Below are 17,037 nucleotides of genomic sequence, written 5' to 3'. Positions count from 1 at the left end.
CTCCCTATACAAATAAAGATTCATTAATGAATAACAAATAAATATTTTGACACCCAAAGGGGAAAAAGAATCTTAAGAAATAAAGATTATCTTTAAAACCATTTTTTCTTTTTTTTTATCCTCTTGAAATTATCTCAGCATTATCTTACATTTACTGTGGACCTGGTCATTGAAGATACAGGTGGACATAGAAGATCTTTACAAGATGTACCATTGAAGCACTTTCCTACAAACATGTTTAATATTAAGACTTCAGAATCTCCTATGCAAAAACCAAAAGAAGTCGGTCTTGTCATGATCTGTACAAGTTCTTTATTTTAATGTAAGCACAGCTTTGTTAAAGCACGGAGGAAACACAACAGTGGAAACTAGAATGTTACAACAAGAGGAGGGAAAGAAAGACACAATGAAGAGGAGAGGAGAAAATGGTGACATGACTTGTTTTTCAGAGCTGGAAATAAAACATTTCTACAAGTTTCTCAGCAGAGAGAAAACATTAAGTGTGAGAGAGACTACGGCACTCGCAAAAGAGAGAAAGAGAAAATAAAAACAAGGGTGGGCACAGATGCACCTCAGGGGGGGGGACTCTTCTAATGACACTGTTATCCATTTGAATATCATATATAGATACATATCCACTATGTGATAATAAGCCATGTCCTGTCATACTTCATGTAGTAAGCAGCACGCACTCGTCTTTCTACCCATGTTGCCCAGAGGTGGACTGACCCCAGATGAGCTGGGAGAAATTGAACGACACCACGGGTTTTCTGAAATGGGTGGACTTCATATTAATTTAAAACCCCCAGGCACACTGATTCTGAATGTCCCCAATAAAAAAATTATTGTTAAAATGTTATCTCATGCATAGCCAAGCACACAACGTCTCCTATACTCTGGAATCTAACGATGTTCTGCCTTTATTACGAGCAGGCGTGACCCACTGTGACTGTGTGTGTTAGTGCTGCACGGTGTATCGCGGTCGTACCTATTATGCTCTTCAGCACCTTTTTGAGAGAGAGAAAGTTTGTGTGTGTGTGTGTGTGTGTGTGGGAGAGCGCGAGAGTGGAAACTCCAGACATTAAAACTTCCTGCAGTAAAAACTCATGGCGTAAAATTAATCCAAACTATGACACAATGTACATTTACATTCCTGTCTACCTGGCCCCAGTTACTGGTTGTTCAAGAAAGACACAAAGGCGGCACCGTTTGTTCGTCTCAGCCTTGCCCGATGAAACTCAGCCACCCCCCCCCCTCCCCCCCCCAAATAGAAATATGAGATCCATGCAGTTTCATCACTTTCTGTTGACATCAATAGCACTCCGAGAGGATACTGTGTAGTTTGAGAACTAGTGGAGAAGGACGGACATTTGCATCCATGAGTGATTAGTGACAAACCTGCGTGACTGGATGTGTGTTATCTGTTCTTGTTTAATGCAGATGGAAGGGTTCGGTTCGTTCAGGGTGGATCCTCAGTGATGGTCAGGGAGAAAACTACAACACTCCTCTCTTCTGCACCATACAGGAAATGTACAAGGACTGTTAGTGTGTGTGTGTGTGTGTGTGTGTGTGTGTGTGTGTGTGTGTGTGTGTGTGTGTGTTTACATGATGATGTAAGCAGTCTGTGTTAGGATGTGTGTTTTTTTTTTTCTCGGCCTGTTGTTGGTGTGAGCTCATGAAGACGTTTAGGGTTTGTAGGGCAACGTTGTAGTTCTGCAGTTGCCCTGTAGGAGGGCGCTGTTGTCTCCTATAAGCCCTCAGACGGAGGTTCACTGCCGCTGGAGCCGGACTGGGCGCGCTTGATGTACAGATTCAACAGCTTCAGCTGTGGACACACACACACAGACAGAGGATAAACATGTTAGAATAGATGAAGCCATGTCTCTTGGAGTTGGAAAGACGTCAAACAAGGTGAATACTGAGGAAAATGGATTGTTTTAAAACATGTTTCCTCTGGTATTATCATGCAAGTTGTTGAATCTCAGGGCGCACTCACACTAGCAAAGTTGTCCCGTACCGTGCTCAAGCCCGATTGCCCCCCCTCCCCATTCCCCCGCTGACCTGCACTCACACTGCTCCAGGACTAACCGGGCCCAAGCACGGTTACCTAATACAACACATGTATGTCTTTACGTAGGCTAATTATGAAGCGTGCTTAGTTTACAGGACAGGCGGACTGGAGAAAAAAAAAAGAACAAAAAAAAGATGTGCTGTCTGTACATCTGAGAACAGCACAGAGAACATGGCCGCTACTTTACTGACTTTGTGGCTTATTTTGAGTCATTTTAGTCAGATACAGCCATAAAACTCCTGGATTTCTCCATGTTTGGACGCTGTCCACGTTTTGTACCCACGTGCTCGTGCATGAACTTCGAAGTGTGCCAGGGCCAAGGAAGTGCACCGTGCTTGAGCACGGATCGGAGCCCTCACACTAGTGAAAAGAACTGGACTTTAGGGTTGAAGTGTGCTTGGGCATGGTACAGAGGCTTAAAATGTGCCATCGGAGGAAGCTTTTGGTGTTGGCTGAACCCTGATATTTCAATGTAAGACACTAATGTGCTTTGTAGTTTGTGGTTGGTTGGATGTTTGATTTGATTATTTTCCGGCTCTGAAATGACAGATGATCGTCTTTGCTTAAAGCTGTGGTTACCTTGCTGCTGGAGAGCTGGTTGAGGTGGGGTTTGAGGTCCTCCCCTATCACTGCGTAAATGGCCACCAAGCAGAACACACAGGCTTTCCTCACACTGCTCTCAGAGTTATCGTAACCCTGTCAGACCAGAAAAGATGATGTTAGGAACCTGAAGGACTCACGTTTTCATTTAGGAACGTGGGGTCAGTTACATGACTCAAACACTAAAATGCTTCTGTAAAGGATACAACAGAATAAACTCCTATCATCATACTTCTCACAATGCTAGATTTTGATCTCCAGAACCCAAACTAATTCATTTGAATTGAATATATGAAGACTATGTGGGAGGTACCTGTATGAGTCCTGGCACTATCTCAGGCAACAGGCTGACGAGGCCTTCCCGGGGAACCCTCTCCACCACTTTGGTCTGCATCTTTATGGCGGCCAGGTTGGTGGGGTAGTCAGCAGACTGGATGATGGGACACAACACCTTGATACACTGGTCAGGACTGATGGACAACGCCAACATGGCTGCCGTCTCTTCTGCTGCTCTTACAACCTGCAGAAACACACATTGAACGGTATTTGTTTTGTCAACGTAAAACAACAAGTTAGGTTTACATCACACTCAGTGAATTCAAAGATGTTTCAAAACCATATGCTTTATTCAGTGTTTTATCTGGTTTGATAAGGGGAAACCCCTGTAAATAATTTGGCAAAGGTTAAAACTACAGTAATGAAGAACAACGTGAAATAATAACCGTAAAACAGGCAGAGTGCCTACAAATCACATAAGCTGACATTAGCAGCCCCTCCACATGTGATGTGTCTGCCATGTTTAGGAGAATCTAGTGATCGACTCTGGTTATTTTTCATGCTCATAAGAAAAAAGGACAGTTCATCAGTTACCCTTTACTTCTAGAAAACAGAAGTTATCAATGGCAGCAGAACTTACACGAGTGTTTTTTTGCTAATAAATTACATTTTCAAAACTAACTGGTGTGTTTGAGTACCTCTTTATGAGGGTCTTTGTGAGCCTCCAGGGACTTCATGATGGTGAGCTCTGCATAGTTTTTGAACCTCCAGGGCTGTTTGCTGAGAATCTCCCTCAGCACCCGCAGAGCCAGCGTTCGTATCAAATGCTTGGAGAAATACAAAACATTCAAGTTCAAAAGGAAATATTTATCTTTGTGTTATTTATCACAGTAATTCAAAGTGTGTGCCTACCTCTCTGTCCCCCATCGTCTCAAGCAGGAGCAGCAGGATGGTCTTGAAATGTTCGTCCCACACCTGCAGGGTGTTTTCGCGAATCAGCTTGAGCAGTTCGCACAGCGCCGCCTTCCTCTCCTCAATGCGCTCGTTGTGATTGGACAACTCCTTGAGCAGCTCTGCCACCAGCTCTGATTGGTCCAGGCTGCTATCTGTTGAGATTGATAGAAAGAATAAAGCTATAATTAAAAGAGAAGGATTTAGTGTTTGTTTTGCACATTTTTTTCTTCTGTTTTTGTACCGTCTGTGAGTTGCTCAGAGTCGTCCATGCTGCTGTCTTTGCGACTGTGTTTGAAGGGAGAATCAGAGAAGTGCTCACGGGCTCCTCGGGGGCTGGAGGAGAGCAAGGGGGTGTTGAGGAGGGACGTCTTGTTGTCCAGGGCCATTCGGCCTCCGTCCACGAAGTCTGACACTCTGCTGTCAAAGTCTCCCTGCAATAATAAAATACTATTATATTAACTCAGGACTCAGGTGAGTGCAAGGTGTGCATGCTGTCACAAAGGTTCAGATGTCGGCCTAAACAAAGTAAACAAACACTTGACTGAAAGGTCCCATATTCTGCTTTTTCTGGTTTTATATGCTCTTTAGTGTGTTTTCCAAGTGTCCTGTGCATGTTTAGGCACATCTATGTGCAAAAATTCAAAGTCCGCAGAAACGCGGCTTCTCCTACGTCCTCCTGTTAGCTGTAGCATTAGCTGCATGTAACGCTCGGTTCAAGCCCCCCTCCATAGAAATGTGTCAGTCTGACGTCATTGACAGTGTGAGATCACTGATCTAAGCCCATTGGCTCGTTGTGGCAAGCCCAGCAGCTCATGTTGAAATTTCAGAGAAGCATGCTGAGCAACTGACCAATAACGACAGAGCGGATCGGCAGACCAATCAGAGCAGACTTGGCCCACGTGGGGTCTAACAGTGTGGGCTCAACAGAGTGTAGCTGACGGACTCAGAGCGTAGAGGGAGCAAGGAGGAGCAGTACATGAAAACAGACACTTTTTTCGATCTTCAGCTATTGTGAACGTACAAAAGTAGGAACATAGATTAAATATATGAACCCCAAAAAGGGCAGAATATGGGCTCTTTACATTTTTTTTGACATCATGTTCTCTTGATGAGATAAAATCATCCAGTGTGGGACTGACACACAGTGAACCGAAAGGTCCGAAGTAGAAGAGGGTGAGGACTCTTCAACACAATGATGCTTGAGTATTTTGTCTGCTGTCCTTCACACAAGGTGGAAACGTTTTTTTTTCTTCTTCAAAATCGTGTCACCACCATGAGTAGACAGATTCTGACTTTAAATCAAACTTGTTGATGATCACAGGACAAACACAAACACCACCAGTCAAGTGTGCTCTACTGACCTCCTCTCCCTCCCGCCGCTGAATGGGTTCATTCATGTCCTCTTGGCTGCGAACACTGAAGTTCTGGATTGCCTCAGTGACACCTTTCAATGAGCTGTAGATGTCCTCTGAGTTCATGTTCTCTGTGTCGTAGTCGAATGCACTGCACATAAACCAAACAGAGTGACATGTGTTTAACATAGTGTAACCAAAGGAACTCACTTCTCTATGACGAGAAAGTAGATCAATGTGACGAGTTGAAAACATTTAAGATTGATTTAAAATGTATTTAACCGGGAAAAATTAGGTTAAGAAATTCATTTACTTTCAGTAACAAATTCAACATTAGACCAACATTTAGAAAATACATAAAGACAAATTAAACAGTTTGATTGTGACAAAGCCAATATTTTTTATAAATTAATTTTTTGTTATATTTTTTAAATTAATAACTAGAGACAAAGGGGTAAAATGACACTTATACCAACTCTTGCTATTGGGCTAGTATGAATGCAACATCCTCTTAAACCCGTTTCCAGCAAGCGGTCTGGTTTGGTTCAGTACAGTTCGGTAAACCCTGAGCTCACTTGCGTTTCAACAGCCATCACTACCCATTCACATCACCACATCATAGAAGAATGAAGTTGTGTAGACAGCCAATAAATCCAACAAAGAAGATGAACGTGAAACAGTAAAGAAAGATCAATGATTCCTAAGATGGTCTGCATCTCTGTAGTCCTCCATTGGGCGGTGCTAGGCCCTGACTTTTTTAAGCGTGGATTTTTAAGCGTTTGTGTTACCTTGGTGAGGGGGTGTTCTGGGAGGTATTGGTGGGGGAGGTGACTGGACTGGACCAGCTGGCAGGAGATCGAGGGGTGTGGCGTGTCAGAGGGCTTCCCATTGATGCCTGAGAAGGTTATTACAAAAAACAAAACAAGTTAGTTTTTAAACCACAGTGTACTGACAGTGTCTAAAATACTCGCCAGCAGAGTTTGTGTGTGTGTGTGTGTGTGTGTGTGTGTGTGTGTGTGTGTGTGTGTGTGTGTGTGTGTGTGTGTGTGTGTGTGTGTGTGTGTGTGTGTGTGTGTGTGTGTGTGTGTGTGTGTGTGTGTGTGTGTGTGTGTGTGTGTGTGTGTGTGTGTGTGTGTGTGTGTGTGTGTGTGTGTGTACCTGTGCAACATTTCCCGTGTTCTTCAGGTGGTTTTGAAGCAGTTTGGTGGCTCCATCCTGGAAGGTTTTGGGCAGAGCTGCCAGCAGCATGGTGAACTCTGGAGTGTTGAGCTGAAACAGAGAGATCAGCACCGACTGTGCGGCCTGGGACACACAGAATGCCTCGTTAATAACTATTTTAGTGTTACAATAGAGTCATGTTTTCGTGACATTTCAGATTTGTGTTTCAGCACCTTTCTGACGTCAGAGCTCTTGGGTTCAGTCGTCCACGTGATGATACGTGAGACGGCCAGCCGAGTCTCACTGGAGTTCACAAAGTCTGGAGCTTCCATCTGTAACGTCAGCGTCTCGATGTACTTCAGAATGGCCACCTTCACCTGGGATACAAAAACACAGATTAACAAAAACATGAGTAAAGATTGATTAGTAAAAAATAAACTGTGTGGGCCAATTTTAACCTGTGAAAATACAAAAACAGTATCCACAAAATTACACACGTGAAAAAAAGACCACTCATGTTCACAGTCAGCATGAAGACTCACAGCAGACTGTGAATCTCTTGCAGGTCTGAAAATGAAAACAAATCTGATGAATTAGTGACATAAATCAAAGTGCATCAATGGTAATGCCTTATGACCTCCAAAACACAAATCATTCAAAAAGGGAATAGATGACAAAAGACAAAAAAAAGGAAAACAACTCCAACAACAACAAAAAACAGAAACAAATAAATGCAAACTTCACTGCAGATTCCAAAAACACTACAACAACTGACTCCTGCTCTAATTCTCCTCCTAACGTCTCTCTTCTTCCTTTCTTAAAAAATGCTCCTTAAGGACCAGAACTTTCTCCAAACCTACTTATATGCGCCATATAATTGCTCCCCCCGGAGCGCACTGACCTGGGAGGACTGGCTCCAGGCTGCGGCCTGCTCGTCTAGAGAGCAAGCGTGGCGCCGCGCTCTGGGGGGGAACAATTTAACCCCGGACCCTCCCCTGCCTCGCCCGCAACACGAGCTCCGTACAGGCTTCAGAGAGAGAGAGGAGAAGCACCGCGTCAATCAACGGAGACAGAAAGGGAGACGAGGACAGGGGAGGGCAAGGGGAGACAAGAATGGAAAAGAAAAAGGAAAGGGGAGGAAGGGAGGGTGCAGAGAGTCTAGTAGGAGTAAAAAGATTGGAAAGGAGGCTTGGGCGATTGTGACTATTATCATCTATTCTGAAAAAGGAGTAATACATAACGCTGCCACATGATGGCAGCAAAGAGCTCTGAAGTCTTACTACATAAATCTGTTGTTTATGAAGCTCAATGCAACAGTTGACTTCTCATCATACTGTATACTAGTATATGTTAAGTACTTGTTACAAAATAATAATTTACATTCATTGTTGTCATGGTCTTCGTTTAAGTTTTGTTTGGAAGAGGACTTAAAAACTAACAAAATAACCCAACTTAGCGTTAAATTCATGCTTATCAAAAAACAATAAAAAGGTTTTCCTGTCCAAGGATGGAGTTTATATTAAATTTTTAAATCTGATCATGGATGACTAACTTGGAAAGTTAATTAAGCATATGTAAACTCAAAAAATAAATCTTTGAACAGGAAAAAATTGGGAGAATAATGTGAAACATTGAAAGGGAAAAGGTGTGGGAGGGGATAATTTAAGGGATAAGGAAAGCTTGAAATAAGAGATGGGCGAGGTTATAAAGTTGCTCTTATAACAAGGTTAGTGACAGAGAGGGAAGAGAAGGAGATGATGGATGAGGTATCGGAGAAAGAAAGCGTGAGGAGTGTGCCCACAGCAGTGCAAAAAAGACAGTGGAGTGGCAACATCAACTGCCAGCCAATCACAGCCCATGATTCAGGTCTTTTTTTTGGGAGGCAGGGCCAGCATTTGCAGGCACGGGATCATATCAGAACAGCAGTTACCATGGCTACATAGTCTCTGAATTTCAGGCATTATCTTCCCGTTCATTACCTTCCATCCCTCAGACATAAACAGTAAGCTATCTTTCTTATAAAGACACACATAGTATAATCACAGACACACAGTCACACAAACATTAGATGAAAATGTGCTTTACCTTGAGGTTGGGCGTCTGCGTCTGGTCCACAGTGAACCTCATCAGAATTGTAAACTGGAGGTCATTGGGGAAAGACTCTCTGTCAAAAAAAAAGAGGCCCCAATCCAAATTAAAATTTCTACTCACGCAGCAACACATCTCAGTCTTTCAGTTGTCTAAAAAACCTTAAACTAACTTCAGATTTTGCACATCAGAGGAATAACAAAAATTTTCTACCATTTAAGCATATGTAAAACACCTGACAGAGAAGGCCCCAGTCTTGTATATTATTTGACCTATAAAAATGGTCACTGACCAACATTTGTTGTCCTTAACGAAATGAACACTGCTGTAATGAACTGTGCGGACCTGAGGGATCTCTATCAGTAGTTTAAATCTTTGTTTTGTTTTGTGGTCAAAAAGCCGTGGCAGGGTCTATTGTGCAACTCTTCTGACAAATCACATCACAAGCTAAATTTGTTTTTGGCTTCACTTTTGTACAATGTGAGGATAATACTCATTGTCCATCTTGAGATACAGTCAATGACTCAAACCAGGCAAGAAATACAACTTAGTGAAAAAGTCCTTCCATTATTTTTCAACACAAGTTTTAGCAATGGATTATGTTCCACTTTAAACTAGGCCTACATTTCCTATTTTACAAAGTGAAATCATGTACATTAGCTCGAGTTTGACTTTTATATACATTCGCATAGCTCATAAAAAAGGCCCTTAAATCAGTATAAATATGTGTGTGTGAAACCCACCGTGTGATATCCAGGGCTCTCTGAACTTTGGCCTGTACGGAGCCCAGCAGGTCGGCTCCCATTTTCTTCAGCAGCTGTGTGAGCAGGACAAACAACCAGTCCTGCAGATCCTCCTTATGGACCAGGATAAAATCTACCAGTGTCTCCAGGAACATACTGAACACCTGAACACACACACACGCACACACACAGAGTTTGGGTTACACATGGACTCAGTCACTAAACTACTAACGTGATTAGTACACACATGCATACATACATGATCCAGCATTTACACTGTGTTTACATGATAAGGTCAAACTCCTAAAGTATCGTGTCAAACCCAACATAAGACATAAGTTCCCATAGTGAAGTTAGTGGTTATCAACTCTTCATTGTAACAGCACACCATCATGCCCACACACCAATTAAAGCTTAAATACCCCATGAATAAAAAAACATTAATATTAATACTAAAAAACAACCGAAGTATGACGTGACAAAACCAATCACACTGTGTTGGCAGGACGGTGTAGTTAAAGGCAGCATTGTTTGAGGCAGGTTAGTGAGTGATTGTTATGTTGTTTGCTCTGGTAACTAGTTATCCAATCAGATTATTGAAGCAGATCTTCATCCAAACACATTAAATACAGTTTCACACATTTGTCAAACTTACTCTCTATAGAGAGTTCCAGAGTGGGGGAGCATGGGGGAGAGAGAAACACATCTGTTAGCATCCTGACAGACAACAGCTGATGTGAATAATCATGACTTTCAATCCAACATTTGCTACATGGAATGAGACACATTGGCTAAGAGTAACAACACCGTAAGATTTGTGAGGTGATGTTTTTTTTTTTTTTGCACACTAGAAAGGAAGTGAGAGAGTAACTTGGAAAAAAAAAAGGGAGATAGAGAAGAGGGTGAATGAAACAGATGAACACAAGAGTCCATGGCGTGATGCGGTACCTTGAAGGAGGCTGAGCTTATACCGGATTCTGCCGTGCCGTACACTCTGCCGGAGTCTCGCTGAAATTCATCAAATCGTCAAACACGTCAAAAACGAGGGGGGGCAGGGAGAGGGGGGGGCTCACACACCTTACGTTATGTGTGAGGCACTCAAAAAACCGCCGTAAGAAAAGTGGCAGAGTTAGAGAGAGAGAAACTCAGCAGGTTAATCAGAGAGAAGAGCTGGCAGCCGCAGTATGCGTGAATATTCAAGTGTGTGTGTGTGTGTGTGTGTGTGCGGTCAGTGTCGTCGCTCTAAACTGCAGCGAAGAGAGGGAGGGGAAAGAGAGGGTGTGGCAGTGAATGCATTGAGAACAGCCGGCGTATCGGCTGCTGAACATTTACAAAGCAATCCAGCAAGACGGCGGACGAGAGTGAGTTCACACGCAACCTCAGGCATGGCATGCCGTTAGAAAACAGTCCGTCGCACACACTGCATGCCTAGATTTATGTGTGTTTATCCATGTTTGTACATCTGAGAAACTTTTTGACCCGTTTATCTTAGTCTCTAACCGTAACTTTAACATCCATCTGTGTGTGGCAAGAAATAAATGCTTGTCTTTGTTCTGGCAGAATCCGGTACAGTGCAGGAGGTGAGATAAAAAAAATTAAGTGAAACTAAAGTAAAATTGATGTGAATGAAAAATGAATCCATGTGAAATGATTTTTGTAAATGAGTGCTGTGGCTCGTTGTGTGAATTCTTGATCTGCATGCAACCATACCTTACTGTGAGGATCTGCAAACATCCTGGTGAAGATTTCACATAGTCTCTTCAGCTCCACTCGACTGTATACGGAAATGATACCTGGTTAGATCAAAATCAATAATCCTTTGATACTTTACAAAACACATTTGCCTGGTCTGTGGCTGACCTGAGGGTGCGCTGGTTCTTGAGCAGTGCCTGTAGTCCCAGCAGCCCCTCCTTCCTCTCTGACCAGTTTGCACTGGCACATCGGTTCAGAACCTGACAAGAAGTACAAAAACCAACACAGGCCTGTTAAAGACTTCCATAATGGCAGAGGGAAGTCCTGAATAAAATAAATACAGAGCCTGACTCACAGTTGACATGGCAATGTCAGATTGATTCAACAAAAGCTCTTCTATGAAGGTCCTTTCTGCTCAAAGCAGAAACTGTGCGCTTTTATTCTACGTCACCATCCTGTTTCGTATTTCTCCTAATCAAGTCTAATCAAGTGCTGTGTAAATGGAGGAATCAGGCAAGACAAGGCTTTTTTTGAGCAGCATTGACAAAAAAGATATGATGCTAACAGCTAAATAACAGCAACCCAAAACACAGGGTCCTGGAGCATCTTGCATCGTTATTGTTTGGAAAGCAGCATCCCTGGCAGTGGCTTTCATACATCAGAGTAGACAAGAGAGATTTCTGTTATATACTACAGCCTTCAAACCAGAATGCATTCTAAAAGAACACATTTGGGAAGCGTTTTTCCTTGCATTGTTTGGGTTAATGTAAAAAGCCAAAGCACAATGACTGGCTTTTAAGTTTAAAGAGGGCACAAGAACCTGAGATGAACATCTGTCTGTCACTAATTTCAACGTGAATGACAACAGAACTTCTATGTATAATGTGTAAAATGTAAGTTGAGCATTTTATGCATGACTGCGCATACTGATGAGCAGGAGAAAGCTGCCTGGACATGATATTTTAGATTATTATTTTAAATAGTTAAACAAAGTGTGGACTGCTGTCTGGTGTTTTTTTGATACTTAAGCTTTTCCTATCAACTATCTGGATTATTAAAGTTTCCTTTTTCGCTGTGCTGTTGTTGACGCTGACCTCGGCTACATCTTCCGTCTGTCTCATGTAGGTGGGGATGGCTCCCCCGTTCCTGGAGCTGTAGGATCTCTCTGAACAGGCGCTGGATGCATCGCTGTTAGCATCATCATCTGAGTACATGTTGTAGTTTTCATACCGCCTCCGGGCTGGCTTCTTCTGCGGGAAAAGGACAGAAATAGAGAAAGGACATGAAATTAAAATGTAAGTGACATTAAACTAAAAGACGGCACGGGTAAAAAAAAAATAAAAAAAATCATGCACTCACACACCTAGCATGATGAAACGCAAAAACAGCTAATAAACATGCACACACGCAACACACAAGTAAGAGTGCAGGAGAAGAAGCTGACCTTTGACCGCATGTCTCCCAACAGCTGACAGCATTAAACAGAGGTAGAACCAGGGGTTAGTTTACAAGCACACAGACACACGCACAGTTCAGGTGGTGTGAGCTTCAAATGGTGACAGCTAACTGGAATGTTCAAACTTGTAAAGTGTGTATTTTTATGTGTGGTTTGTATAGTGTGTATGTTTTTATACCAATGCGTCTGCCAGAGCCTCCTCTACGTCTGAGCCTGTGTTGAGGACCCTCATGGCGCTGACCGAGGAAGAAAGACGACTGGACTGACTGATGCCATAACCTGATCCTGTGAAGCATGAGAAAGACGGAAAGAAGGACAGAGTTCAGAAAGAGAAGTTCAAGATTTTACACCAAACCATTGCAGAACTTGCTCCTCTCACTCATAGATCAGTCTCTCACTTGTTCTCTGATGATCCACCATCCATTCCCTCTGACATTTACTCAATCCAACCATTCACACAACATTTCCAATGAGTCAACACTGTAAGTTGATGCGATGGCTTGTTAAATGACATTGCAGGCGTCACTGGGGGACAAAGAAAGATTGACAGAAAACACAGGAAACATGTCGGTGTCCCTGCAGAGAAGAGGCGGAGCTATATAAAGAAAATAAATGGGGTGAAAATGTCAAAATGGTCGTCAACTGGCAACTGAATGGGCGGAAACATGCAATTCCACGGGAGGATCCTGGAGCTCAATGGGAGAAACAAAACATGGAGACTGATGGACATATAAAGAAACGACAAATTAAACAGGAGGAGATGCTTGGCACTAAAGAGAACCAAAAAGGAAATATAAAGCAAAAAAAAATAAAAAATAAGGCAGTGGGTGGGTGAACAGAGAACATTGATGTACTCAGCCTTCACCTGCAGCCCCAAAGGTATCAGGTGCGTGGAGAGCTCCAGTGGAGCGAGAGTAGCTTCGTGTCGCTGCAACCAAGATTAAAAACACATATACAGAGTTTAACGCCCACACACACCCGCGCACATGACAAACACACACAACCACTTAAGCTAGTCGAAAAGGTTTTAAGATAGAAAGAAAGACTGAAAAGAATGCAAGTGAGTTTTTCCTTCTTCTTATCACCCTCAGCTTTTAAAGAGTTGAGATGTTCTTTAGTTTGAGTTAACCTTATGTTAAAATAGAAATCTTTCTTTGAGGTCTTACTTTTGATCCCTCCTGCTTAACTTTCCACTACTGCTACTCACCCAGGGGCGTGAAGGAGCGTACGGGGCTGGTGTCCCGGCTGCTCTCCCTGCTGGCCTCTCTGCTGCAGCCCTGACTCATACTGGGCCGAGGGATACGACTGCCCCGAGCTAACGCCACCCAGGGCCGAGGGGTTCAGGGGAGGGGGGGAGGGGGGGGGAAGAGGAGATAAGGGAAGAAAAGTGGTAATAAGGGCACAAAGACAGAGAAGAAGGACAAACATGAGCAGTGACAAAGAAGAGAGGAGGGGGAGGTACAAGAGTAAAGACATAAATAAGAAGAAACGAGCAAAAGTGACAAACTGACAGACAGCAGAGTAGAATGTGAGCTCAGGTCGACTGGCCCTGAAGGAGCATCTCAATATGTTAAAGTCAACTCAGACTGAGAATAAAGGTCCGGCAAACAATTATTATTATTTTTATTATTATTATTATATTTTTAACTAATTGTTAGACTGCAAGTTTATTTATCAAGGGATAAAGTTAAAATCTTTATTCATCTTTGCCCTTAAAACCAAACCCTTAGTACCTACAGACATTTGGTTAACAATAAAATCTTCTTTAAGTTAAATTGACTTGTTCTAAAATGTATCAATAAGCAGGGAACTGGAGTTAAAATGTATGCAAATACAAAAAATCCAATAAGAGTCCCCAAATAGACACAGGAATGTCTTTAAGAAGTTAAGAGTTTTACAAGGTACCCCATCACACATAAATTAACAAAAATTGAACAGTCTGTAGGAGGCGTAGGCTATCAAAAAAAAGAAAAAGAACCGTACTGCATATTGGGCATATTGCTTAAAAAACAAATGTTGGTGTCAAAATAGTCGGCTATATTTTCTGTTCAAGGACTGCATGTTTCAGTTGAGATGAGATGCACCCTAAAGAAGCACAGGACTGCTGGCCTCAGATTTAAACAGTCTCATAATCAGTCAAGCCCATCTGATCATCCTCATACTCACACACAGAAAGAAAGAAAAGAACAGGAAGTGATTTGAGATGAATTTGAGGGGTGGGGGAGGGGAGGTTCTGCGATTATATATCCAGCAGCACGGCAATCAACTTTACTGTTCATTGCTCTGTTCATCAGCTTCAGCAACTACACCCAGCCAATCAGGGTTAATCACAGCCTAACACAGTCCTGATGAAGCTTTGCTGATCCTGCTAGGAGTTGCATTCACCAGCCACTAACAACACGTTAGTACAAAGAGGGAGGAGGTGTGTTTATTATGCATTAGAATCAATGGCACCCATAACCAAAACATCACAGCCATTAAGTCAGAGAGAGGTTAGAGAGGTGGGCTCAAACGGGTGGAGGCCATGAGGTACAGCACGATTCAGGGGTTGGGAGAGGAAGGAGAGATTGTGACATTTCTAGTAATAGGAGGAGTGGTGATTTTACAATCAGCATGAGAAGAGACAGTTTGAAAGAGAGAGGTAAGTTGCAGGATGGTCCGGTCGAGGTCAGAGCCTTACCTCCTCTGCTTGCTCCGTTGTAGATAGAGCTAATGCTGGAGGGAGCTTGAGGACAGAAGCATGAGAGGCAGGAAGAGTAGGAGAGAAAGAAGGAGAAAGGAGGGGGAAAAAGTTGAGATAAAGTCGAACAAACAAGTGTGTGATTACACAAACAGAGACAACTTTTGAGTAGATAGACACAAACTTATTAACGCAACATGTATTAAAAAAACTAAAAAATAATTTGCTCACCAACAGACAGGCGGGTAGGTGAAGAGTCTCTGGAGCATCCCTGGCTGCGGGGGATGCGGCTGCGTCTGTGTCCGTCACTACCGGCCCCTGCCAGCACCCGATGAGCCCCCGAGCTCAGGGTGCTCAGGGCCGTACTTGTCAGCACACGACCGGGAGAGCCACTCCGACTTCCAGCTTTAGAAAGAGAGAGAGAGAGAGAGAGAGACAGAGAGAGAGAGAGAGAGAGTAAAGTCAGATCATTTCTCAGACTTGTTGTCTGTCTCTCAGACAACAAGTGGCTTTAAATAGTAAGAACTACAGTATGAACAAATCTCACTTGGATGTGAGGAAGAGATGATGACTAGTGTTGTAGACATACATAGAACAAAGGCAGGTGTTACTGTCCTTCTCTTCGTGGCACTACTTTCCAAACAGTTTTTGATAAATGCTCTAACATTCACTACACATGAATGACAAAAGACAAACTTTCCAGTGTTTGATGATGAGGAGTATGTTTTTGACTTGCAGAGTTGAAACCACGCATCTAAACTCATCATTTGATTTAAATTTTCAACGCATACTTGTGCAAAATATTTCCGTAAAACATATTGAAAAATAAATTCAGTTACAAATTTAAAAAAAAAGAATAAAATGCACAAAAGGGAAATTTTTCCAATTTTACCACTAATGTTAAACAAATCAGTTTCCACCCAATGACATCCTGTCTCCACGAGGTGTCACGTTCTACAGTGACTCATGTTCCTATCAATCTGAAGACAAACAGTGGAGAAGCTGCTGCTCTGTAGTGCTTAACATGAAGTATGGCAAACAGACTATAAGGGGGGAACGAACTACAGGGCTACACACTTAAAGCCAACCATACACTCTCACTCGCTCCTCTCGTCCTCTCTTATTGACAAACAAACACTCAACTAAAGCAGCATACACAAACTAAGCACAGGGAAAGTCTGTTTTGAGGTCTGTTCTAAAACTTAATACAACTAAATGACAGGAAGAAAAGACCATCAGGGACTGTTCTGATATTTGAGGCAACCTCAACACCAATTCAAATAAGCATTATTAATGTGGCTAATATTTGATGAATGTTCTATTTCGGAAAGAAAACTTGGAACTACCTAACCCTATGTTTTTATCTCTAGTCAATTATAAAACAAGCACCCTTCCTCTCTCTCCATTCGTTGTCCTTACATATATAGAAAGGTAATGCGTTTAAGTCTACAAACTATTTAAAGATAGTTGACTGTGTAAAGGTTTCATTGCACCGAACAAACTACATATTGTTATTGCATTATTATTTTTTTTACTAGTAGTAGAAAAATAAATCATATTCTCTCTCTTTATGCTCAATTCTGACACACACCAGAGTGCAAAAACACAGGACTCCCAAAGCAGTGTGTCGAGCATGATCACAGAACAGCCATGTCAACAGTCTAGTGATTACACATCTCAGCATGCCTCGGCCAGAGTGGGAGGAGCCTTGAGTGACCTTTCTAGGTGCACGTGAAGGATCGGGGAGTCACAGCAACAGAGGAAAAGGCAGTAAAGATACAGAGAGCGGGTAAAAAAGAAGTAGCGTTGTAATCTTACCACCGACTGGGGTAGCAGACTGAGATCCTGAGCCATTAGGCCCATTGGTTTGGAAGGAAGGGGGGGAAGCAGAGGCGAGGGGTAAGGAACAGCAGATTCAACCAGAAGAATTATGGGTGTTAGCCAGAAATAAAAAAACTTAATAAAAA

At 42.6% G+C, this 17,037-nt stretch overlaps 1 protein-coding gene across 46 annotated transcripts in view; it reads right to left on the bottom strand.

Annotated features, from left to right (window-relative positions):
- Nucleotides 1-289: 289 nt before the first annotated feature.
- clasp2 (cytoplasmic linker associated protein 2) overlaps nt 290-17,037 on the bottom strand; it is a 55,303-nt gene continuing 38,555 nt past the window's right edge. For 18 of the 46 annotated variants that reach the window (XM_065948410.1, XM_065948416.1, XM_065948412.1 and 15 more), the window contains 22 exons: nt 16,889-16,915; nt 15,302-15,475; nt 15,071-15,115; nt 13,598-13,705; nt 13,256-13,318; nt 12,569-12,675; nt 12,379-12,402; nt 12,029-12,184; nt 11,103-11,194; nt 10,953-11,016; nt 9,243-9,406; nt 8,497-8,575; nt 6,645-6,788; nt 6,412-6,555; nt 6,042-6,148; nt 5,263-5,404; nt 4,143-4,332; nt 3,860-4,053; nt 3,646-3,774; nt 2,985-3,191; nt 2,651-2,767; nt 290-1,825 (listed from right to left, as the gene is read on the bottom strand). In XM_065948410.1, coding sequence (XP_065804482.1) covers nt 1,748-1,825; nt 2,651-2,767; nt 2,985-3,191; nt 3,646-3,774; nt 3,860-4,053; nt 4,143-4,332; nt 5,263-5,404; nt 6,042-6,148; nt 6,412-6,555; nt 6,645-6,788; nt 8,497-8,575; nt 9,243-9,406; nt 10,953-11,016; nt 11,103-11,194; nt 12,029-12,184; nt 12,379-12,402; nt 12,569-12,675; nt 13,256-13,318; nt 13,598-13,705; nt 15,071-15,115; nt 15,302-15,475; nt 16,889-16,915 — 2,555 coding nt within the window. In that variant the 3' untranslated portion in view covers nt 290-1,747. Of the gene's footprint in view, nt 1,826-2,650; nt 2,768-2,984; nt 3,192-3,645; nt 3,775-3,859; nt 4,054-4,142; nt 4,333-5,262; nt 5,405-6,041; nt 6,149-6,411; nt 6,556-6,644; nt 6,789-8,496; nt 8,576-9,242; nt 9,407-9,897; nt 9,901-10,190; nt 10,251-10,952; nt 11,017-11,102; nt 11,195-12,028; nt 12,185-12,378; nt 12,403-12,568; nt 12,676-13,255; nt 13,319-13,597; nt 13,706-15,070; nt 15,116-15,301; nt 15,476-16,888; nt 16,916-17,037 lie in introns of all 46 variants that reach the window. The other 28 variants (XM_065948415.1, XM_065948422.1, XM_065948426.1 and 25 more) reach the window with 16 other exon arrangements.

Source organism: Labrus bergylta, chromosome 19, assembly GCF_963930695.1.
Source record: "Labrus bergylta chromosome 19, fLabBer1.1, whole genome shotgun sequence".
Classification (NCBI taxonomy): domain Eukaryota; kingdom Metazoa; phylum Chordata; class Actinopteri; order Labriformes; family Labridae; genus Labrus; species Labrus bergylta.
The sequence above is the reverse complement of the archived record's forward strand: the minus strand, read 5'-3'. Positions and strand labels throughout refer to the sequence as shown.